The sequence below is a fragment of the Oenanthe melanoleuca genome, chromosome 3, assembly GCF_029582105.1.
Source record: "Oenanthe melanoleuca isolate GR-GAL-2019-014 chromosome 3, OMel1.0, whole genome shotgun sequence".
Taxonomy (NCBI): Eukaryota; Metazoa; Chordata; class Aves; order Passeriformes; family Muscicapidae; genus Oenanthe; species Oenanthe melanoleuca.
This window is the reverse complement of record NC_079336.1, coordinates 45,946,803-45,972,156: the sequence shown is the minus strand read 5'-3', so window position 1 is coordinate 45,972,156 and position 25,354 is coordinate 45,946,803. Positions and strand designations below refer to the sequence as shown.

Here is a 25,354-nt window from a genome sequence, read left to right as displayed (position 1 = left end):
TGTTGTTTCAGCTTCCTTCAAGTGTTGTTCATCAGTGAACTGATTTCATCCAAGGCTGGGCTAAACTGATGACATGGTGATGTTATGTAGGGAAGGAAAGACAAGCCTGTATTATCTTCTTAATGATGGCACTTGAATACATGGCACATTCCTAAAAATCAATGAAAAATGTTTTTCTTGTGCACCCGGGGGTGGAAATGCAACTTCTTTTTATTATTCTCTAACTGTGGACTTTTAGGAAAGATTTAAAATATTAATTATTTATCCCACATCCTACCCACTTCTTTAAAGGAACGTGGAAGCATCTTAGGTAAACCATGAGATACTCCAGGGAAAAATCCAAGAGAATGAAAATAAATATTAATTCAGCATTTGTAGTAGTATAAGATCACTCTTTGATGCTGCTGTTTAGTTTTTTTAGTTATAAATTTTGGATAGAAAATTTATTCCATCTGATCCAATATATTTGATTCAATTATGAAAGCTTGTGGTAGACATTTTTTTACATTTTTCTATAAGCTTATTTGGGAAGAGGAGATTTGATGATAAGTGATAAGAGCAAGATATGAAACCAAGAGTGTGGGCTTGTTTCATGCTGGTTTGTTTGATTAAGGAAGATAAGAGGGGCACTGATGAAAACTTACACAGAGCAAGGCTCCAACTGCAGGAGCCAGCTGTCTTTCTTGCACAAACATGGGTTGTCCTCTGAGCATGTATGTGTGAATATATGTACCCTCTCAGATTTACTAAATGTTTGTGCTCTTTTGAGTAAAGAAAGAGGATAAAATCTGAAGCAACCTGTAGGCACTATTGGTGTCATCATGTCCCAGTGCTGCTAGACCTTTTAGCTTCTTCTCAGAGTTGAACATAATTTATCCATAACATGCTACTTCATCCCAAAGAGCTAAATATTATTTGCTGCTTGCTGGATGGGCTTAGCTGAATGGCATCTGTTTGTATTGTGCAAACTCCTTTGCTTTCAACCTAATCCTATACATCATAGTCTAGATATTTTATGTCCATAATCTCACTGCTTACTGTCTACTTCTTGGAATGCTAGTGCATTCTAAAGCAAACAATGAAATGGTTTGTATTGTGGGAAATTAGTAGGAAAGGAGGTTGTTCAATTCACCAGGTTCTACAGAGAGGAGAGTTTTCCTGCATCTTCCCTGTTTGTGCCATCAGAAGGAATTCTGAAGCATGAAAGCAGAGGCAGAAGGATGGCTTTTTGGCTTTTATCTCCATGATAACTGATACACTGGCAGGGGAGAAGTCACAATCTGATATTTTGAAATAAATTCCTAATTTCTGTTTCCAATTTTTTCAGTCCAGAAACATTAGACCTCAAAAGTCCCATCCTCTCTAGGTCTGATTGGTTTAGCTCTAGCTTCTATTGCTGATTTGGTTTCATTGCAGAGTAGATGATAATGGCTTGAAGAGTGAAAACTTGGCTTTCAGAAATAAGGTCTTCAAGAAAATATTTTAATTCTCTGTCCAGCATGGCATTTAGGTAAAAAAGAAATTGAAGAAAGATTTTTACCCAAGAACCTATAAACTGATTTTATAAATTTCATGCTTGATTTCTTACTTGTATGGGCAATGGGATATATAAGAGATTTAATGTTGATTGAGGAGACAAATGATCTTCGTAGTAAGAAAAAAAATTAAAAATTCAATCTTTCATTAAAATTACACTTTTTGCCTCTAACTTGTCTTGTTGGGAAACCTCTCAATTTGTAAGATTTGGATAATAAATAATTATTTAAATTAAAAACAAAAATTCATGTTCAGAAAGATTTTTATCATCTGTGAATAGTGAAATGGAAAGCTCATCAAGCTGGATAGGCCACTGACGTGTTACTATAAATTTAGAGTGTTTGACATTTTAAAAATAGGTTTTCCCATTTTAAAAATGCACATGTTGTCGACAGATTTTTATGTTGATGACTCCAGCATCTGGTGTGAAATGCATTCAATTTTAAACATGTTGGTGCCATCTTAGATGTTGCCTCTTTTTAATTAAAAGCCATAATTCAGATGTGCTCAGCTTAATTGAGTGTCATTGCCAATGATAGCAGGAGGCTCTGTACTTAGCCCATCATTGAATAATGGTATCTGAAAGACTTATTGCATTAAGTAACAATGTAAATGGTTTGTGTTTTCTTCAGCTATTTTTTCCATGCTCCTAAAAGAATATTGTGTGCTTTCCTCTTGGGTTCCAGCATAGGAAAAACAGGTAGTTGTTTAAGACAGCAGGCTCATAGAACTGGCAAAATCCTGGCCATGCTGAGAGGGTGATTTTGGATCTGTGTCTGTACCCTTTCTGTGCTGGTGAGGGTGATCTCACGAGTCACCCTCCTCCCACATCCACTCTGGGCATGGAGGCAGAGCAGAGGTGCTGGTGGCAGTGATGCATGCTGAGTGCTGGGGAGGACTGTTCACAGGAGCCGTGTTGGGACACATTGTTTTTGGCAGTAATGGAACATTAGTGTCTCCATGACTCATTTGGTGAAGGTGTGGACTCTGCTGATGCCACCATAAATTTTTGTGCCCTGGGGAAGAACTAGTAAATTATTTTATTCACATTCTTCAGGTGGCAAAACCCACTTCTGCTTAACCCATCATGTGAAGATGGATAGAGAGGATAATCCTTCTGCTAGACTGAAACCATTTAGAAATCTAATGGGGAGCTGTAATTCTTTTGGAGAGGGCAAGTTGAGGAGAAAACCTCTTCAGTCTTCAAACCCAGCTACTGCCAAGCTATGTGAAACTGAAATTACAAGCCTGTCCTGGTTAGTAGTCCAGCATGGATGTAGAGATTACTGGAAGGAGTTATGGATAGTCCCTTCCATATGTGCTCTGTATAATTTTGGCAGAGGATCCACATTATGCTGTGGAATCCTAAGTGTGTGCTGCAGGACTTGTACAGCCAAACTCAGCCCTAAAATAGAAGTAAACAACCCCCTGTCAAATACTACACTAATATAATCTACTTATTGCAAGATGAGATGTTATCAGTGCATAAATTTTCTCCAGCAAATCACCACCTGACCTGGATGCTGTCAATGATAAGGCTTTGTAAAAGGCTCATTTAAGAAATTAGAGCACATCCTTCATACCAGCTCTTGCATTATAAATGTTAGCTACTTCACAAGTAATAGTTATAATGCTGCTAATAAATAAATCAGGTAGTCAAACTACTATTACTTGTGATATACAACTGAAACTGGATTAACACAGTCATCCTGTTGGCCTTTTGTTCAATGGATCATAAAGACTAACTAATTTGTCTGGATTAATTTTCCTGTGAACTTTGGAAAAGTCATTACATTTTCAGTCTGTTCTTACTAAATTACTCATTTCTTCATTTTGCTTCAGCTCCAAATGACCCATCACAAAAAACATTCATAAATTTTACAGTTAAAAAGTAGTAATCATGGGTATTAATTAAAAAAGAAATATAATTTGAAAAGTGCAGTGTAATATGGATTTTGTTTACAAATATTCTCATTCCTGTCCTCATGCAGAATTGTAAGTTCCCAGATTCCTAAAAATACTACCTGAGTTGGAGTATTTTGAAAAGCTCCTGTCTGCTCTCTGGTGGTCTTGGATGACAATTGCACAGTACAGTGCAAAAGTATTTGATCATCCACAATAGTACTTAAGGAAGGAGAGATTTCCTCTTTGATTTCATCACTTAGATGGTGAGAGAAATTATTCTTCCTATCAGCTTTGCTAATTTCATGCAACCTATTCTATGTTTTTTCTACATACAATATGTAACCATGTATTCTTCTGTTATTATAACCAAAGCTATTGCCAAGATGCATGCAGTAGAACAGTATAAAGAATCTGTCTTCCAGGTTTAACAGTGGAACACTGTTAATGTTAGAGGTAAAAACTGTGGACTTTGGAGCTAAATCAGTTACCCTTCTGTATGTAATATAAACTCTCTACTGCCCATTGAACATGAACAGTGATGTCTAAATAATGAAGTGTCTTGTCAATGTTACCCACATAAGTGAATAAATATCTTTTCAGCTGTTCTGAACTGCCCTCTGTGATGAGCCTGCTATTGCTTCTACTGATATTCCTTTGTAAAGATCTTTAAACTAGTGGGTCTCCAAACTCTTTTTGTGTGTGTGTGTTTGTGTGTGTGTGTGTGTGTGTGTGTGTATTTCTGTGTGTGTGATTTATATTCATTTTTTGTGTCTCTGATCTTGTGCTGATCCATGTCTAGCCCCAGCATGCAGTGGCCCAGCCTTTTTTCTGACACATCTAAAAGAGTGCTCCAATGGTCACAGGGAGGGACACTTTGGCTGCCATGATATGTAGATAAGTAACTTATTGATTAAGACACAACAGATTAGAATATAAAGATTCCATTGAAAAGGATTCAGCAATCTGAAACAGCGCATTATTCGCCTGATTTTTACATATTCCAAACATGCAAAAAATTCAAAAAACCCTTGGAAGATGTGAGTGCTCTTCAGAGAACCATGGCTATGTGGAGGGTATATCTGTTTCCTCTAAAATGCCTGCCAGCCCAACAGTTGCTATTTGGAATGTTAACACTAAAATAAAGGAGGATAGAGGAAATATTAAAAACTGACTAAATGACTGCTGTCAGTTTGATGGTTTTGGCTGGTTTTGGTGTCTTCAAAGATGGGAAACACGAGCTGCCTCACAAAGATGTTTTTATGTACTTCTACATCAGTTCTTATGCTGGAGAATCTCCAAATCTGAATAGCTGAAGACTAATAGACCAGATACATAAAGCTATCTGAACAATGAGCTTTGGTTTGAATAGATGACAAATTTGGAACTAAAATAATTCATTTTAAGGTACTCATAAATATATTTAGGAACATGATGATGGTTTGGTTATAAATTATATTGTACCACTGCAATAATTCCTGGACATTTAATATATTTAATTCTTTAGTTTTTGATGGCACATCTGTGAAGCACTACAGGATCAGAAAGATGGATGGAATCTTTTTTCTAACTGAAAGGAAAACTTTCAAGACTCTGAATGAGTTGGTTGACTATTATAGCAAGAACAGGGATGGCCTCTGCATGTCACTCAGAAAGCCATGCCTAAAGGTAAGGAGTGGATGCTACACTGTGCAAAGTAATTTTTGTGAGTTAACTCATCAGATATCTGTCAGAAAGTGTCGACCCCATATCTGCTTCTAGCATTTCAGATGCTAATGATCTGCTTGTTTTCAGGAAGTTCTGGGTAGTGTTACAGTTTCGTTCTTGAGGTTGACAAATTAATAATAGAGTACCATGCCATTTTGAAAAAATCATCAAGTGTTTAGAGGGGGGAAATATGCCAAATCATGATTTATGAATACCTTTTTATAAATGTATATGGAGATGAAATCTCCAGCTTCATAACTCTAGCTGTCCATAAGTAATTACTGAGACAAAACCACAAGGTTCTGACAAACAATATGTCACTTTTCAAAAAGCTTGCTGGAGGGATGTTTTCTAATTTTTGCTTTTAATGGCAGGATATTTTCCTTAGTATAGTTCTTATGTCTAACAAAGAGCACCCAGTATGAGGGTTGTATTTTATGTTCTTGATTCACTTTATCACATGGGTGTACTCTAAGGAAACATTATTTATATCTTTCCCACCTTTACATGACATAGTTACCCATGATTTGTGTATGTTGTTGAAAAAAATATTACAAGTCTCAATTATTGTATTGTTTATTTTCTTTTACCAGATACAAAGTCCTGCTACTTTTGATTTGTCTTACAAAACTGTTGATCAGTGGGAGATAGACCGACAATCTCTGAAATTGGTGCAAAAATTAGGATCTGGTCAGTTTGGTGAAGTATGGGAAGGACTGTGGAATAATACCACCCCCGTGGCAATCAAAACATTAAAACCAGGTATGTGAATTATTCTTAAATGTTAATAATATGAAATACGAGCAAGAGTGCTTCTTTACTTTTTAAATGCTATAGCAAAGAGACCCTATCTGTATATGCACTCATTCTTAAAATCCACACACCTAGAAATGAAGATTAGTAAAGCTCTAGGTCCAGATAGGCTTTGGTATTTTGAATTAGAATTTTATCCAGTTTTCTGTTTCTAGGTGAGCTGAATTAATTCAACATCTGTGTCACATAAAAAGGCAACCACAATAAGGGCTGTACCTACTTTTTACAGTATTGTTTGTATGGAAATGAGTGACTGTAGTGGATAATTTACAGGTGAAGTAATTGATTTACTAGCAGTTTGTCATCTGTAGGATTTTTCTAGTGATTAGGTGCTATATTGTAGTGATCTCTTTGGTAATATAGAGTATCTACTGTGCTAAGTTTGTACTTAAGGAGTGCTTTAATCCTAGTATTGCTTGAATACAATTTTTCAAAGTTTTTGACACACAACATTTATACCCACTATTTGCATGTAATATAAAATTGTAACTAATACAGCTTTTAGCATTTTTATTAATTATGTTTCATTAACTTCAAGAAATTTGTGCATTTTCAATTGACAACATAAAATATCTGCCAGCAGATGGCAAGAACCACATAGATAAGAGAGGTAGCCTGGATAATATACATGTTTTTTAAAAAGAGATAACAGCATGAGCTGTGGTTAATTGAAAATGCTTGTGTTGGGCACTAATGAACCTGATTCAGGAAGCAGAACAGATTCAGACCTTTGATTCAGAATAACATCAATATGCTTGAGCACTGCTTGAATGGTCTCCTGAACAGGGGAGAATTTAAACATATTTTTTAAGGCTCTCTTGTATCAGGATATCTTTTGTGTTTTGGGACATGCAAACTGAAAGAAAATAAGTACCTTTTTTTTCTCTCTGCTTAACTGAAAATATAAAGACTGCTCAAACTAAAGACCTTCTATAATTCATATAAAAGATAATACTTTTTTCAGTGAACAGGTGCATCTCCCTAGTGACTCAGCAAACAGAAACCAGGTCTTTTTATCAGAATAAACATTAGACACTGCAAACTTCTTATCACGTATAGACTAGCTCTTATAAAGGAAGAAACTCCTTCAACTGTGATTCTTTCTGTAGTATCATAGTTCACTTGGGAAAAAGGGCTCAATTAATCAATACTTTTTCTATCTCAGATTTTCCCACTCTAGTCTGACTCTTGCTGAGGTCAACAGCAGTAGTTTTACTGATTGCATTGTGGGTTGTATTGAGTTAGGGCTGTTAGAAGTCCAAACTGGATGTGACCTCACACTGTGATAAGGAAGCCATGCATTGCTCATGGTGTTGTTCAGAATGAAGACTTTGATTTGTCCTTGATAATTATGTAGTTAATGCTGAATCTCTTATCACTGTAGTTTGTGAACTATCTTGTTCTACAGAAACAGTTCAAACAGTCACAAATGTAAGCATTTAACCTTCTAGTATTACTTCTCCAGGGAATTATCCTCTTCTATACAGTGTTTTTCACTGTATAGTGAAAGGCATTTGGAGTGTCTTACAGTAATCAGCACATTGGTTTTCCATAACTTGTGCTCATTGTTACTCATAAGGAATAACACTTCACTAATTAAGGACAAACCACAATACTCTCACCGTAATCTGAGTAATAAATGTTTACCTTGGTACTAATAAAATTTCAGCAAAGGGAAGGCTTGGTAATTTCACTCACCATAACCTAAAGTTGATAAATGAAAGGAAAACATAATAGTTAATGAGTAATCAAGAAATAGATTGTGTTGAGCATTGAAGCTTCCAATGTTCACATAAGCAGTGTTCCAGGCTTCAGTGCCTGGAACACATTGTAAATTGAGCCTCACCTATTGCTTGGCTCAAAGATCTGAATCACTTGGCTTTACACTGGGGCAGGAGGGGTTGTATTTTAAACTACAAACTTTTCATTAAGCTGTTTTATAGTGTAGACTCTCTGGACAGGCAAGTCATCAGAAAAACAGAGGAATGTGTTAAACTCAAAGTGATCTGGCTGGAAATATAAGGGGCTGAGATGGAAATGGTTCTGCTAGAAAGGCTTTACCACCAGAGAAATTGTGAAATGGAAAAATGCTTATTACCACACAGGAGCAGGTTGAGCAAGGGTAATAACATTGTGAACAATAGCAAAGAGCATAAGGCAATCAGAATGTCATAGATTTATAGGCCAGAAGGCCAGAAAGTATTTCTGTTACTTTGGGTTTTCCAGCTGAGTTTTATTTTGCAGTGTACATCTGTTCTAGACCATATATAGTCAGAATACTTTGCTGTTATATGCCATTACACATCATCCCTCTTCTGAGATTAGCATTTATATTTAATCAAAACACAGCTTGTTCTTGACTACACAATAATGAGAAGTCCTCTAGTCCTAAGATGAAGGCACTGTAAGAATGTGCACCTTATTTCACATTTGAACTTGCCTGATGTCTTCTTTTTAACCCTTTCTTGTAATAAGCCTATTTAATGTATTAATTTTTCTTTCCATTCTGGAAGTAAACACAGGGTGGGTCAAACCAATTTTCAGCTGTCTTTAGAAAGGCTAAGTGCAGTTTGTTAGATAGTATCCTTCTCATTTCTCAAATAAACTTTCTCTGGTAAAGTGGCAGTAATGGGTTTTCCCCAAAGTCATTGGCTCCCTTGATACCAATGTGTGATTTCTGACTTGTGAGTGATTAGGGTATTCAGAAGTCGGTTTCCATTCCAATTTTGAGCATGAGACAATTTTTGAAATATTTTATACAAACTCAAAATTTCACAACTGTTTCTTTCAGAAGCATTGATGTGCAGCATACTAGCAATGCTTTCCCTCTTTTTAGGTGTCTGGCCTCTCAGATAGATGAAGATTTTTTAATAATTAGCAGGAATTAGCAGGAAGCACTCATATATCAGATATATCAGATCTCTATATTGATTGTAAAGTCAGATTCCAGGAATCCAAAAATCATAAAACAGCTTCCTTCCTGCCACCTTCTTCCTGGGTTTAACTTTGCTCCTGAACACTCTACCTGCTCCTCCTGGGAGGAGGCAGCTCGACATGAGAATGAGGGTTGTGGTTAGTGAATCACATGTCTCTGGTGCTCCTTCTGCCCCAGAGGAAGGGCTGCTCACATTCTTCCTCTGCTCCAACAAGGAGTATCTCCCACAGGAGGGTCCTCCACAATCATCCCAGCTTGAGTTCCACCTCCAGGCTGCAGTTCTTCATAAACTGCTCCAGTAGGGATTTCTTCCATGGGATGCAGTCCTCCAGGAGCAGACTGCTCCAGTTTGAGTGGCATATTCCCCATTCATAAACTTCACTAACATCAAGAAAAATAATTCTCCACACCAAAAGCAAAACACCATAATCACAAAACCAAAGTCAACAATTTGCACACATCCCTTGTCCCTCCAGCACAATTACAACTGAAATTCCCTGAGATCATTCCACTCTTTGCTCTCAAATATCATTGTCAATGTCATCTCTCTTTATTCCTTTTACAATTTGTTGTTCAGTGTGACTATAAACAAAAAGCAGTAGTAATGTGATGCTTTTGTTCAAATCATTCTTTTATTTGTTCACTGGTTCACTTGTCTCTGCTTTGGAGACATCTGTGACATTTTACCAGCCCCAAATACAGCCATGAATGTGTGAATGAAAAAACAAAACCTAAGAACATCTTTGCCTTAAGGAACATCTCTGACTTTTGAGCTGTTGACCCACAGTTTTCAAAGAGGTGCAGGGATCAGTAGATAGGAAAACAGTCTAGAAACCAGCAGTTGCTATTTCTGGTTTTGGCATTGCACAGCACTGTCTTGATGCAGGTCCCTGAACATGTCATTTCATATTTCTGTTTTTATTTCCTCATTGAGACACTGTTTCTTTCTATTTAAGTGGAAATCATTGCAGCAGGGATTTATACTTTGTCCTGTGTTGAGTGTGATGGATTTTCTAGAACCTATTGTCTGGGCTAGCTTGCTTCTCCAGCTGTCAGCATGTGAAGCAGACATCTATCATCACCAATTAATTGTATCTGATAAAGTTCCTTGTGCCTGTTGAAGTTGACGGATCCATTTGTCATTATCACGTTGTAAAGTATCTCCCAAGCTTCTCTCTGCATGGAAACTGTCCAAGCATGACTTTTTTTTCAGGAGGATTTCCCAATAGAGTGTCTGGGTTGGTACTGTCAGTGGAGTTTTTAATAATATTTTCAGTTCTTTAATTTTTAATCTCTTTAATATATATGAAGTGTAAAAAGCTTTGCACTCAGGGAAGTACCCCAATTTCCCTGAGAAAAAGAGAATTTTTTTATTCCATTTAATTCAGTATGTGGCCGTTTACTTTTGTATGGTGACAAAGCTACTTGAGAATATCCAAAAAAATATATTATTCATCTGTTAATGTGAATAGGCTGTTTTAGTTTCTTATGTTGCCATATATTTAGCTTCTATGTTATTTCTTTCTTATTCATAAACTTCTTCAGAAGATCATAGTTATATGCTTAATGCTGTCTCCACATAAATTAGTTTTCTATAAACTTTACGTAGAGGACTCAATTCCTCTGAAGTACAAGGGTACTTTGAAGCAATTTGGGAAGATTTATTGAAAAGTTGCAAACAAAGGGTCTTGTGATGGGTTTATCAAATATTTTAGGGCCATTTACACTTAGGCCAGTGGAACCTGGAAAATAACTGGCCTTCCTCTCCAACTCATTTCCAGATTATCAGTGTTTATCTTAGAATATGAAGCTTCTTTAGATCTATAACAAAATATTTTCAAAGCAAAGTTAATCAGAACTGATATATCTGCTTTAAGTAGGCTTAAGTTAGAGGTGATTCCTGCTAGAGCAGCACAACATTGAACAGCTCAAAGAAATTCCAACATTTTGTTCTTAAGAATGACTTTGAAATTTAGAAAAACATCTCTCATTCAAAAAAATAGACTATCAAGACTGTATTTTCTTAATGTCCTGATAAATCTACTCCCAAACTGGTATCTTACACAAAAGAAGCCTCTACTTGTTTCAATAAAGGCTTGTGTTACCTAATCATTTAATGACCAAGTGGTTTCTACTTCCACCTGCTCTTTATTCTGTGTTTTCCACTTACAGGTGAAAATATATATTTCATTATAAACACACATATTCAACTGCAAGCTAAACCCCCCTCAGTTATTTGAAATTCCATGTGGCACGTGTTTCCTTCCTCAAAGGCATGTAACTGTAAATTCTTTGACACTATTGTGACAGGCTTTATCCAACTAATTTGTAACAAGCATATTTGGTTGCTTTTAGAGGCAGTTTTTAATTTGCTTATTCAGTTGCTGAAACCGAATCTTAGGCAGAACACTCATAAAGACACTTCTGAATTTTTTTCAGTTGGCATCCAATCTTCTTAATAAGTACATTATAAGATCTACAAGGCTGTGGGGGATTGAGGTGCTGTCTGCTACTTGCACTATTTAAAGATACAAACTAAGTAAAACTGAAGGTTACATATGCTCTTTAAAATATGTAAGAAATAATTATCGATCTTTTTCTGGCTGGTAATCATTATTGTCACTGCTATTTGCTTTTACAATGTAGAAAAGGATTTGCAGCTATTCAGCTAATGGAATACTTCCTTGATCAATTTATTGAAAGTTGTCATATGTGAAAAACATGTTTCTTGGTTTCAGTTTGTTGGAAGAAGTTTATAGCATGATTAAACTGAGAAATTCCTTGTAGGCACAGTCTGATGGTGGGAACAAATCAGACTGTCAAATTCTGTGGTGCAAAGAAATCCTGTATAATGATCCATAGAGGGTCCATGATTTGGTGGACCCTAAGTGAGCAAGTGGTTTATCCTTTTTAGGATCAACTTGTCAAATTTTGGCACTGATGCTAAATCATTAGTCATGGTGATGCATCTGCTTTTGGAGGCAGAATGCTTCACACCATGCAGCTTCTAGATTTTAGGCTGGTTTTTATGACAATGCATATACTTTGAAACAAGTAAACAAATGGGGCAGAATTTTAAATCAATATCAAAGTGAGTCCAAAACTTAAAAAGACAACTCTAGAGTTTAATTTAAAAAAAAATCTAGAATTGGGCAAAGTTCAAGTAAATCTATAAAGATTGTGTTGTTCTAAACAAGAAAAATAAGCACGACAGATATTTTTGGTTTTCTCTCTGTCATAATCTCTGCTTTATCCAGACCAGGTGTCATTTACTCTATACCTGTTGAGGATATGTAGTATTGGCTGCCATTTATTGATGGCATAGAAATCCATAATCTTTGAGCATTCCTCCTAATGCCATCCTATAAAGTCTCATCAAATTGGGCAATGTGGGATTGCCAGGGGAAGTGTGAGAAAACAGAAGTGAGGAGTAACTGTTCCTTGCAAAGTAATCTTTGCTCTCCCAAGTAGCAATGTCAAGTGGCTCTTTTTTCATAAAGTCTATGTTAGGAGCATTTCTGCATCATTCCTCTTGTACTGATGTGGGGATATGAAATCACACATCATTACTATGCTTTGGGAAATAGGCTGGGGCATTTTTCAGGAGGTGGCATTCAAGGTAGGTGTTGGGTGAGCAGGTTGATTTTATAGTCCTTTTTGTAGAACACATTTTCTGTTGGAATTTTATTGCTGAGCCATTTAACATCCTCCAAGAATTTGACTTAATTTAAAAATCCATGTTTGGAACAGAGTCAAACTCCCAAAGGAGCATTATAGATTACCTAATATTAAAAAAAACTCATAAAGACTCTTGGCTTCTCAAATTACTTAGTCTGCTTACTGAGTAAAAAGAGCTTGTTTTGAAACATGACATAAAGCAGAATAACTTGGATAAATAGATATTTTCCTCCCTAATCTTAACCGTGATATTTTCTTGATTTGGGAGGGAGGAGACATTTCAGTAGTTGAATAATTTCCCATTTGTTTGCACAAGTGTTTAAAGGAGAAATTATTCACCAACTTCCTCAAATATCTGGCAATATCTGATCACTACTGGATCATTGATCTAGAAAGCTTTGCTTCTGTATTTGTGCATGTTTTCCTAATCAATCCCCTGTTCAGGACATGCGAGATTTAATCCTACATTTGCCATGACTTTAGCTTCCTGAGCCATTTCTGGTTGCTTCTTTGACATGGTTTCTGCATTGGTTCACTATGTATATGAATAGAACTAGAGATGTTGTGATCTTATGTAACACTTAAAAAGTTGGCACCATTTGCTGTTAAGATACTTTGGTGTTTAGGGGATTGTAAAATTAATGTTACATCTGTGCATACATTAGTATTTCTGATAAGGTTGCCATTGCATGATCATTATAAATAGCTATTTGTTTCTGTATATATAAAATGCACACATCTTCTCTGCATATGCTAAACTGATTTTGGTGCTTTCAGGCTTTGATTGGTGAAGCTGAAAATATAGTGCAACAGATTTTTATTGCAGCACTACTTTTCTCTCAGAAATTTTATGTTCATTAGCTAGACATTCTCACCTCAGTCTCTGGTCCTTTTGTTAACCAGTTGTTTGTCTAAAATGTATCCCTTAACATTCTAGCCTCACATTTTTTCCCTGTTTGGGGGAGGCCTGAGGGTGGTTGATTTTAGGCTTTATATTTCTGGTGGCTGGGACATCCCTACTCAACTGGCATGTTTCACTCATTAACTGTTTGTTTCAGCTGCACTGTCTGTTTTCTGTGGGAACTGTGAAGATTTGAGATGCTAATGTACTTTCAGAGACAGAAAACAATATCAGTTACTCCCTTAAGATTGCCAGGCTGGTAGAAAGCCCTTTAATAACCTTAGCTTATGTTTTGTTATATGCTGTTGTTTCAGGTTCAATGGATCCAGAAGACTTTCTGAGGGAAGCAAAAACAATGAAGAAATTGAGACATCCAAAGCTTATACAGCTTTATGCTGTCTGCACTTTAGAGGACCCAATTTATATTATTACTGAGCTGATGACACATGGAAGTCTTCTAGAGTACCTTAAAAGTAAGCAAATTACTTTAAACTCATGTTAAGGGTGCTGCAGTTTAGTAAATACACTAACATAAAAGATAGAAGCACAATACCCTGGTTTAATGTAAAAGCTGCATTATTTGTCATGTGTGGGGGTGAGAAAAGTGGAAAGAAAGGTTTATGAATTTTTGACATGCCAAAATATTTGAGAGGTAGGAAAGAATCACATTCACAGTCTGATTCTTGCCTTATAATGGCCCATATTTTTTTATCCAGTTCTATGCTTAGATGGGAACATACACAAAGGAATAAAAACACAAGTATCTGGGATAGGTCATCGTATTTGAGATGAAATAGAAGCACTTCCACAAAACGTACCTAACAGCTTTGAAAACTATTACTAGTCAGGGATAGCTTTTCACTACAAATTTGTCCCTTGCCTATCTCATCAGGGCTTTTATCTAGCAGCACTTCAAAGTGCTCTTTTGAAGGCAAATAATAATTAAAAATAAAATCGTACAGCCTGGAACAGACTAGCATAATGATTGCACTTTTAAGTTCACTCCTGTTGTTGAGAAATGCTTGGTTCTAGAGTTGTTACCCATTTTCAGTTTAGCAGATGTCTGTGAGATGCTAAATGTCTTTAAAGCTGTAATGATTTCTTGAAGACAAAATGTTTGCCACGGTTGTCATGCTGAATTTCTTCTGTTTCCAGCCCATAAAACAAAGCCCTTTGCAATACCACAGACAGCATTTACCATGACACATGCCTTCCCCCATCTTCTCTGCAGAACCATTTTTAAATGAGGGTCTGTCTACCCGCAATTACAGCTAAAGAAATCTCTGACACAGAGACAGCCCTACAGGAGCTGCCCAGAGTGGGTCTGCCATGACCTTGGGCCAGATCATCCACAGTTTTGTAGGCATTTGCTGGCCAGAGGTAGCAAGGCACAAATTTTCTTTAAATTCCCATCTTTGGTGCCTTTGTGTGCAGATTGCAGCTTATCTGATTGAAAGAGCCTGGCACATCAGAAAATGATTGCTGTACATGGAAACATTTATTGCACTGGAGAAATAGCTCTGAGAAAGCCAGAATGAGTCACAGCTATTGCAGAGGTGAAAATTGGCCTGTTAGTGTGCATAGAGGAAACGTGTCCAGAGCACATCAGTGCTGCAGCCTGTGCATGGATCAGTTGCCAGCATATGCATAGCACCCTGCTCCTTGCCTAGGTGCTCACTTCTGTGGCTCCTCATCAGAGTCTGTGGAAAGTCAGTTGGTTTCCAGGCAGCCATCAAGATACCCATAAAAATGTTCAGTTGAAACCCAGCCTAGGGGTGGTATCCCTCCTTGTCTGATGGCCAATGCACAGGGAGGTGCACAGAACTAAGAGGTGGAGGGAGAGATCCAGGGGTTTTGATGGGTATTGTGGTCAGAGAAAAGTCATTGCTGTTAGTGAGACTTATAAGGAAAAGGATTTCAAGCTTGTGTTTGAAGGTCTGTGACTGGAAGTGATTGATATCAGCTGGAGTGCAACAGCTCCTGATAAGTTTTCTTGAGATTCAGCCTCTGCAGGAAACAGGAAAATATTTCCAGAAGGCTTCTCTCTCTGTGTACACTATGGGTAAATAGGGCAAGCTAGAGTGGAGGAAAGTCCAGAGATTTGTTCCCATTCTCCTCCCAGAACAGCATGGTATGCTTTTCCAGCTTTAAAAATCGCTAATATTTTATTCACATTTCCCCATAATGACAGCTACTTAATAATGATGGACATGGGAATTCCCTGTGCACACTTCAAATGTACTTTGGGAGAGTTCTTGATGAACACTGCTATGCAGAGTTATTGAGCTGCCACCAGTATGAGAAAAATGCACCTGAAAACTTTTCTTTGTTATTGGAAGTGAATGAAATTGTCATAAATGTATGAGTGCTTTTATCAATTCTGATGGACCGGGGGCTTGTTCTGGCAGGTATGCATTCTTGAAGTTCAGTGAATTATTGTGGAGGCAATGCCCTCACTGGAGAATGTGCTGCTTATTTATTTTTCTCTTATTTTATTGTCAGATATCTGTCAATGAGAATATTTTCCTGTCTTTTCTATATGAGCAGTTGTGATGGATTGCTTAGAACAGGGTGCAGACCCCAAGAATTCTTTAATATTTTCTCTAATAAATTTTTCATATGAGGTTGAGGGTTTTGTCAAAAAATATTAGTAAAAAAGGACATGGAGGTGCTGCATTTTCTGTATCAGTTAAAGAATAATCCAAGGGAAGATTTTATAAATTCAGCAGTACTGCCTGATTATGAGTGTGGAAGTCATATTAACATATCACTATCTATATCTATCTAGCTAGCTATCTAGCTAGCTATAAATATACTTAGAACAGCCTTCCAGTACCTAAAGGGAGCCTACAAAAGAGCTGGAGAGGGACCTTTTACAAGGCCAGGTAGTGATAGGACAAGGGGGAATGGCTTTAAACTGAAAGATGGTAGGTTAACATAAGGAAATTCTTGGAAATTCTTTACTATGAGGGTGGTGAGGTACTGGGATACCTTGTCCACAGAAGCTGTGCTTTAACTTGTGTGCTCTGTCTGGCCCAGCCTGGAGTTTTGGAGGTGAAGTCAGAAATCTTTATGAGACAGACATACATGATTTACACTTCAGATCCCAAAGATACCTGTAATTTCAACCTCTGTGCACAAGTTGTAGCTCCTGGTCAGCTGCGGCTCCTCATTAAAGCTTTCCCTTCTTCAGGCTCCAGAGCAGCTGCAGTGCAGAAGCAGCTGACAGAGAGAGATCATCCAAGAAATACTGCAGCAGCCAGGGCAACAGTGGCTTCTTCTCCTCCCTCAGCCCACAGGCTAAAGGCAGTGGGGCTGACCTACTGTCTGATATTCCAAACAGGCCCTAATGAAAGAAATGGTCTTTTAGCTGCTGCTCCAGTGTTAAGAGGTGGATCTCATCTTTGTCCTTTAGTATGGTGCACCTGAGTGTCCTGCAGGGAATAAAACAGGGAGGGTTTAGCAGTTCTAACTCCTATTGAGCAGTGAAGTAGCTCATTAAAACACGAGGCTGATGAGTCACCCCTTTTTCCTGTGACATTGCCTTATTTTGCCTCTTGAAGCAAGTTCTGGAACATCAGCAGACCAGTGACAAACCTGTGCCCAGCTCTGTTGGTATCCTTGTCTGCTCTCACCAGGTAGTTCACAACACGTGCAGATAAAGTCATGTGAAAGGGACTATTTAAAGCTGACTGACATAGGCTAACTTCCAAAACCCAAGTACTAATGCAAGGTGCTTGAAAATATTTAGTTATTTTCTGATTAAATACAACATAAGCATCATTTGTAGATTTATATGTTTGTCTAGCAAGATGAATAATAAATGTTGATGCCTGCCAGTTATCAGAACAGAAAATCTTATTATTCTGTAGACTGAGTGGATTTTCACACAGCTCAATTTTTGTCCCTCTTTCTTTTAAAAGTCCAGGCAGTATGAAATGTGTAGGAGAGGAAAAAACATTCTGAGTCAACAATAGAAGTAAATAATCTTAGTGCTGGTTTATTATGACAATGAGTTTAGCCTCAAAAAGGATACAGAGTAAGACACATAGCAGGATAAATTTAATTTTTCTTTTTTTTTTGCCTAATTGTGTCAAAGCATCCAGATGACCAGGAATTTCAGGGTCTGGAGACTGCAGAATTGCAGAATAGATTAGTAAACAATGGCATTTCACACTCTTCTTAAGGTGGGATCACAAGGTTACATCAAATAGAATGCCAGAACTGGAGTAGGCTATTTAAAATAATATTAATGTATTATCACTGCAAATCTATTAAAAATAAATGAGAGAAAACTGCCAGATACAAAAGGTTTATTTCTCTAACATAGAGGCAGTAAGTAAGAATCACCAACCTAACGGCAAAGAAGTGCCAATAAGCCTAGCAGCAAGTACTCAGCTTTTTGATATTAAGGTTCTGAAACAGAAAGTTGAAATGGTTGTTGTGTGTTAGAGGCTACAGAGGTAGAAAGCCATGCTTCAGTGCTGCAGCATTTGGGATTGGGTGACAGTGGTCCTTGAATGGTCCACTCATCAGGTTTACCATCAATTACCTCTTGGTTTAAATTCTTTGCATTGAGGAGGTTGGTTACCTGTCCCCAGAATGCCACAAAGGCCCTGAATTTGTACTCTAATGTGTTATACCCCAGTGATTTTTTTGTTTTTTGTTGTTAACTGTCTTACAGTTTTTAGCTGCAGTTTTTCGTGGCCTGGGAGTTTCCTTCATTTGTGGAGGAAAGTTGCTCAGCTCAAAGTTCTTCTACTGCATTGTTTGATTGCTTTGATTGCTAAATCTTAATTTCAGGAATTTGCTTATCTTAGTGTGGTGGGAATGACATGCACATTGCTTCAAAAAGTTCTACTGGAGAAGCAGGGTGGCTTGAAAGCATCTCAAGGGCTCCTATCATTGAGTAGTGACAACAGAGATAACAGCATGAAGCAGTCAAGTGGACTGGAAAGTGAAAATGAGTTATACTTGACAGCAGATGTTTTTTTTCCTAGTCAGAATCATCAGAGAACAGGGAATAAGGATAATTCTGTGCCTTTCCATCTTTAGTCAGCTCTAGCTACAGCCACTGGGTACTGACACTAACTCTTATTCACAGTTTTGAACAGTTTTATGAACCTGTCAGAAAGGTGCATACTATGTTACTGTCAGTAGATAAAAGATTTTCTCTTTGGGGTGTGTCAGCAGCTCCTTCCTGGCCTAGATTAACTCCTGCAATTAGTATCCCCTCTTTTAGAGAAGATGGAACAGGCATTGTTACTCAGTTATTGGGAAATAACTAATGTCATTCACTAATCCCTCTCATTTGTCTGTTACTTCATTGTATTTCATGGTTTGGTTTATTTGTGTTGGCTTGTTGAACCAGTCAGGTTTTTAGTTATTTATGTCTGAAATCAGCATCATGTTCTTGTTCTTATGTTGCTCTTGTCATCTCCTTTTAAACAGAAGATGGAGGCTCTAAAATCTCCCTGACACATCAGGTAGACATGGCTGCTCAGGTGGCTTCTGGGATGGCATATCTTGAATCTCAGAACTATATCCATCGGGACCTGGCAGCCAGGAATGTTCTCGTTGGTGAACACAATGTTTACAAAGTGGCAGACTTTGGACTTGCAAGAGTTTTTAAGGTAGGTTGTGAGAGAGTTAATTGTCCCTGTTTTTAACTCTGGAGAACAAGGTGAAAGAGGTGAAAGAACTAATTGTAGCCCTGAATTGATGGATTCAGACAAAGGCAAGCCCAGGGAGGAAAGGACCTATGACATATTCACATATTTTGTCTTCTACCTGCATTATCCCTTGCAAGGTTAGAAGTTGTCCTGTGCCTTTGTGTCAGTCTGAAGGATCCTGGTGTCTGCTTCCCACTCAGCCACCCAGGAATGATCCTGGCAATCAATACCCTTTGCTGGACAAGCTTTAGTGTCTGAAACATGGAGAGGAATGATGGAAAGATTATACACCTGGGCCTATAAGGGAAGGCATATAAAAATGTATTGACATATATTCTCTCCTTGTTCACTCCCCCCTGCGTCCATGATGCTTGTGATCAGAGGTAGTAATCATAACAGTAGTAGTAAATCATAATCATTCCTCTCCCTAGCTAACAGAAAAGTTCATAAAGTAAGCTTTAAATCTATTGCAGTTGCAAATTCTTTGCCACTGCACTATTTTGTTTTTTTCTCTAGTCCTTGAAGGCAGAGAATGTCAAGGATCACTGACCAAAGTCTCTCTATGAAAGAGCTGTGATTTAGAAATGAGATTTCCTACCTCTGAAAATTATTTAATCAGTGTTGGAAAGATTTATTTTGCCATATTTTATGGATTTCAATATGAAATCCATATTTTCTGAGTCTGTGTTTGTTTGGATTTTATTATTTATTTATGTTCTTGCACTGAGAAGGAAAAACAGAGAAAAAAGTCTTATGCTTCTCATTTTGTTTTTCCATTCAAGCAGCAGAAATTGAAGTTCATAACAGAATTGGATTTATTGCATACTGAAGTACAGAATAATGATTTAACAAAGGCATCAAGGGAGTTTGAAAATTCTTTTAATTGAATTTTGATTCTTCTAAATATGTATAAATTCATATTACAAGTCCTTTGACATAAAAAATAAATGCTTTTAAATGAACAATGCTCATAATGGATATTTCTCTTCTGTCCTCACTAGAAAAGGTAATAATTTACAGCTGTTGGCATTTTGTTAAAACTGAACTTTACTTAAATACTCAGTCATAGAGTTATTTGGGCAGACTGTCTTAGGAATATTTTGTCTCCTAAAGCAAAGCACTAACATGGTCGCATAAAAAGGATTAAGAGTGAGAAATGAAATCTCTATTTATACATGTGTTATTTAATGTAATAAAACAATTTCTTGTCTCTAAAGATATGTCATGGTCAAGATGCCAACATGTAAAACTTCAGAGATACAAATCAATAACTACCAGTATTTTCAAAACTATTGAGCATTGCAGCTGGGAAACATAAATTCTGTATTTAAACAATCAAAAAAGCAAAATCTGGTACATGCATGTCTGGATTTGCATGTGAAAAACTTGACCAAGGCTTAGATGTGGCTTATGTACACTACATTACATGAAGGCATTAAAGAGAGAAGAATTGTTCACAAAATTAACATGTCTGTGCGATAAACCTTTAAGGACATGATTCTACAAATTTGAACAGGTTTTTTGTGTCTTTCACTTACACTTTACATTAATTAGCTCACTGGAAACTAGTATGTTAATTTGAATCAGTCAGAGTTTATTCTGTCCTCCCCAAAAACCTGCTTAAGTGACTGCTATCAGTCAATGGCCCTTCAACACCACAATAAATCACAGAAGAAAGGTTCCAAAATTCATTAGCTCTTGTTCTTTCATTCTCTCTTTCATGTAGACCAGACGTGGAGACATTTGGTCTCTAGTGTCAGCAGGATGCTTACACAGCCACTCCTGACAGACTTTTGAAATTTTGCATGCCAGGTCCAGAATTCACAGTAGCAAGTTATAATTAATCAGGAGCCACTCCCATGCTGTGTGCTTGCTTGAAATAGTAAATGCTTTAGAAAAGCCTCTGATGAAGCCTCAACATTTTTCAACTGCAAAGCTGAATCTAGTGATAGATAGACTTCAGAAAAATGGGTACTTAAATAAAAAACAAGAATTTGGATAAAAGATTGTCAGATTAGGCACATGTTGAGCTTAGTCAGATGCTTAAATGCTTTGCTGAAGCAGATCTGAAACTAGGCTTGCTTTGTTTTACCCATGATAGGTAGGAAATGAAGAAGTATATCAAGCTAGGGCTGAAACAAAACTCCCAGTGAAATGGACAGCCCCGGAGGCAATCCGCTACAACAGATTCAGCATTAAATCAGATGTCTGGTCATTTGGGATTCTTCTGTTTGAAATAATCACCTATGGGCAGATGCCTTACCAGGGTAAGTACTTTTGCCTAAAGAATGATGTCTAACTTTTTTCTTGATTTCAGAATGACACAAAAAAAGAAGGTTGAATGCCTGTACTACGGGTATGTTAAAGGGTTAAAAGTTTAAAGAGGAAGAAGATTGTTCAGATGAGGTCCATTTAGTGAGTCAGACCTTTTGGCTTCCCCAGGCCCCCCTGGTAGCTTTGCAAAGGCTGTGGTTAGCACACACTCAAGCTTCCTCTTGCTGAAGTCAACCTGCACTGCCAGGCACCTAAGCCAGCTGGCTATTTTCCTCCATCATCAGATCAAAAATGCCAATTCTTGGAATGTGAAAAAAGGGAATAAATAAAGGAAGGGTTTTTTTTTTATTCCCCAGCCTGTCCTTTTTAATTTTTTTTTAGTATATCCTATGGAAGAATAGATTATGTGTGAAATGCTGCACAAGCACTTCAGGAAGAAGGTGTCTGAAAAATAAATCAGGGTATTATTACTCCCTTCCTTCATATTTGATTGTTGCAGTGAAAAGGCTTCATAAGGGAAAGGATTACAAGAATTAAATAATTAAAAAATAAAATGTCACCAACCTCAAAAGTAGATATAGTATTCTGAGAGCAGCTACTATTTCTAGTACTCTGAGAAATGCTCAAGGAACTGTGGCTCTAATAACACGAGATATCAGTGAGGTGATTGACTGTGACTCATTTTGTGCTGGTGAGTAGAACACAAGGGAAGGACTAAAGCAAAAAAAAGTTATGTTGTATCTGTACAGGCCTGAGGGGTGGTGCGTTTGCCATAAACTACATTTCACAGGGTCCCAAACTGATATTTTCTGTAAAAGGAAAAATTGATTTTGCTATTTGATTCCATCCTCACCTCCTGCGAAATTGTTCTGAAGGAAAAAAAGCAAAAACAAAATGTCCTGAAGTCTTATATAAACTATAGGTGTGTGCATATCGACACACATGCACATAAATATATCATTTTAGTATAAAAAATAAGTAACACCATAGCTCTGGATATTGTCTGAAAATCCATTCAGTATTGTCCCTTTTCAAAAGCATCATTTGTCTGTATCTTGAAAGTAGAAAATATAATTTTGCCATGGCTGTTTGCTTACTTGGCTTTATTTTCAGTGGTTTGTTCTCAGTAATCAGTTAGAAGAGCTTGTGTTGATTTGTGGTGGCAGTGGATAATGTGCAGAGGAAACACCTTTCAGAGATCTGGGGAAAAGAAGTTGACACAATTCAAGATTTAATTTAAAGAGTAAAAAATTGGAAGGGTACAGGACAATAGTCTTAGCATATAAAGATATAGCAAAGATAGGGGAATGATTTCCTCTCCATGACTGGTGGTGATGGAGCAAGGAGGATACCACTGCCCAAGCTGTCCCTGAGGAAACCTGGGGCTGACTTTAGGAAAAAGTTTCTAAATGTGAGGAAAACTCAGCAGCAGGTCAGGTTTTCTTAGGAGATTTTGTAGCCAATGAGACTCGAGACGTTTAGGAACTATTTAAGCTGAATAGATGTCAGAAAAGTTTTGACAAACCCAAATGGTGGGGGAAAAGCCTCACACCCAGAAAAACCTATTTGTGATGCCGTGCAGATGGCACAGTCAGGTTGAGGTGGTTGGGAAATGTTGGAAGTGGTTTTTAATTGCTGGTAAACAGTAAGAGATGAGGCTCTGTCCCTAGAATTGTTCAAGGGCAGGCTGGAAGGGGCTTTGAGCAGCCTGGTCTAGTGGAAGGTGTACCTGCTCATAGCAGGGGTTTTGAATTTGGTGATTTTGAAGGTCCTTCCCATTCCATGGTGATTCTGTGCTGAAGAGAGAGGAACACATGGCATCCGTAAGCAGATCCTGAGTAGCCTGATGGACTCATTTTGGCTTGCAGGAATACCGGGATACCAGGTGATCCAGCTGCTGGACAATGGGTACAGACTTCCCCAGCCGGAGGGGTGCCCAGCGCCACTCTACGAGATGATGCTGCGGTGCTGGAGCGCGGAGGCCGATGCGCGACCCACCTTCGAGGCGCTCAGCCAGCAGCTGGAGACTACCCTGACATCCATCTCTGTGCCTTTGCCTAGGCCCAGGCCGTGGGACATGGACCCTCAGGATGCTCCTCAAGGAGCCAACATGGCTAATGGAGGCTGTGGAGTCAGCCTAACCCCAGCTGTGGGGGTTACTTCGAATGCTGAAGAACCCTGGTACACTTCATCCGTTCCTGTGATCCTCAAAGACTCTTAAAATTTTTGCTGCTGGCAAGTGTTTTGCAAGACAAAGCATCAGGTGGCTGGAGGATGGATGTTTCAAAAAAATAAAGAGTCTTCTATTTATTTTAAAATGACATGAACAAACAAATTAAATGAGTCTAGCTAAGTAACTATTGTAGCTTTTTGTAATTTCTTTGTTGGAATAATTATTTACTGTTAGATTTTTCCTTCCTACCAGTTTGTTCTTATGAAGGAATGTGATGGCTCTACACAGCAGGATCTGTGCTCCCAGAGTCCTTTAATGGTAAAAATAATAGAAGTAATCCTGTAGCTGTGATGGCTCTGATTTGGCAGAATCCAAATTAATTGCCTTGCTTAGAATTGAAGCACATGAGCTTTTGCTATATCTGAAAATAAACAGATATTCATGGGAGAAAAGGAATTATTTTGTTTATTATTTTGGATGCACAGGCTGATTTTTTTATATTTTGTCTACTGTACTTCTTTTACAAGAATAAACAAAATTATTATTAGGTCCTGAAGCTATTTGTTCTTAATATTGTTAAATATCTATGAGTTCTTGTCCATTGAGTTATTGTCCATTGAACTGTAAGGGTTTATTTTATGGTTCTTAATTTTAGGGATACTGGAGGAAAATATATTTTAACATGAACTCAAGGTTATCTCAGTGTTTTAAAGTGACAACCTTTTCAATCCTGCTTCCTCAAATCACGAACCCTCTTCAACAGGGCAGGTCTAGGTATTTTGCAGAGTAACTAGCAGTCCTTTCCTCTATCTTCTTCAGATTCAACTTTAATACAGGAGATTAAGATCCATTTTATTTTGTTCCATGGAGAAATGGAGTCCAGGTGCTTCTTCTAGCAGCCCATGTAGCTCTAGATGTTAATTTTTTTTTGCTCTTTCCCTAACTACAATACCAGTTCTGCTAAAATCTGGTATCACAGGTTTTGATCTGACAGTTTTATATTCTCAGTTGTGAGGCTCACAGAACCAAATTTTAATTATTTACTTATGATTAATTAGCTAATTATTTAACAAAATAATTCAGGAATTAAAAGCTGTGTTGTGTTAGTAGGGTGAGGTCAATACAATTGTGCTACCACTTTCCTCTAATATCAGAGAGATCCATTACTGGATCTGGATGTTTTTTATTACATATTTTCCATATGATTTTCTTCACTTTATATTTCAAATCTGTTAATGTTGTTTGCTTGCCTTGCTTCTAATTTTTAATTTCCTTTCCCCCTCCTCTGCCTTTGGAAGGCAGCATGCTGCTTGTTTCTTTCATATACACCTCTTAAGCACTCATTATTCAAAAGCCTTTCCTTATTTATCACATTTCTTCTCCTTCTATCTCACTACGGCGGCTTTCCAGCACTGTTTTTATGTTCAACTTAATTTTCTGTACAGTGTTTCTCTCTACTAACTCTCTTTATACTAATTAAATTTGTAAGGCATAATACAGCTATAATTAATTAGCTGTCATAGCATCCATGTGATTTTGGGAAGTAATCATCTGCTCTGAAAGAAGAGGTTAAATGGCTTTGCCAAACCCATCTGATAAGAACTGGCATGGAAGGACCTGGGAGATACCCAGGCAAAGTCTCCTGCTGTCCTGTTGTCCTCTGACCATGCTTGTTTTGAGACTTGTGCTAGCTTCTGGTTCATGGCCTCAACAAGATGTTATTTATGATTATCCAACTTCCATCAATCCATGCATCTCTTGTC

At 37.5% G+C, this 25,354-nt stretch overlaps 1 protein-coding gene across 1 annotated transcript in view; it reads left to right on the top strand.

Annotated features, from left to right (window-relative positions):
• Positions 1-24,276, top strand: part of FRK (fyn related Src family tyrosine kinase) — a 47,947-nt gene extending 23,671 nt beyond the window's left edge. The window contains exons 3-8 of the mRNA XM_056487412.1: positions 4,946-5,106; positions 5,739-5,907; positions 13,787-13,945; positions 18,924-19,109; positions 21,250-21,411; positions 23,287-24,276. Coding sequence (XP_056343387.1) covers positions 4,946-5,106; positions 5,739-5,907; positions 13,787-13,945; positions 18,924-19,109; positions 21,250-21,411; positions 23,287-23,639 — 1,190 coding nt within the window. The 3' untranslated portion in view covers positions 23,640-24,276. The remainder of the gene's footprint in view (positions 1-4,945; positions 5,107-5,738; positions 5,908-13,786; positions 13,946-18,923; positions 19,110-21,249; positions 21,412-23,286) is intronic.
• Positions 24,277-25,354: the final 1,078 nt, after the last annotated feature.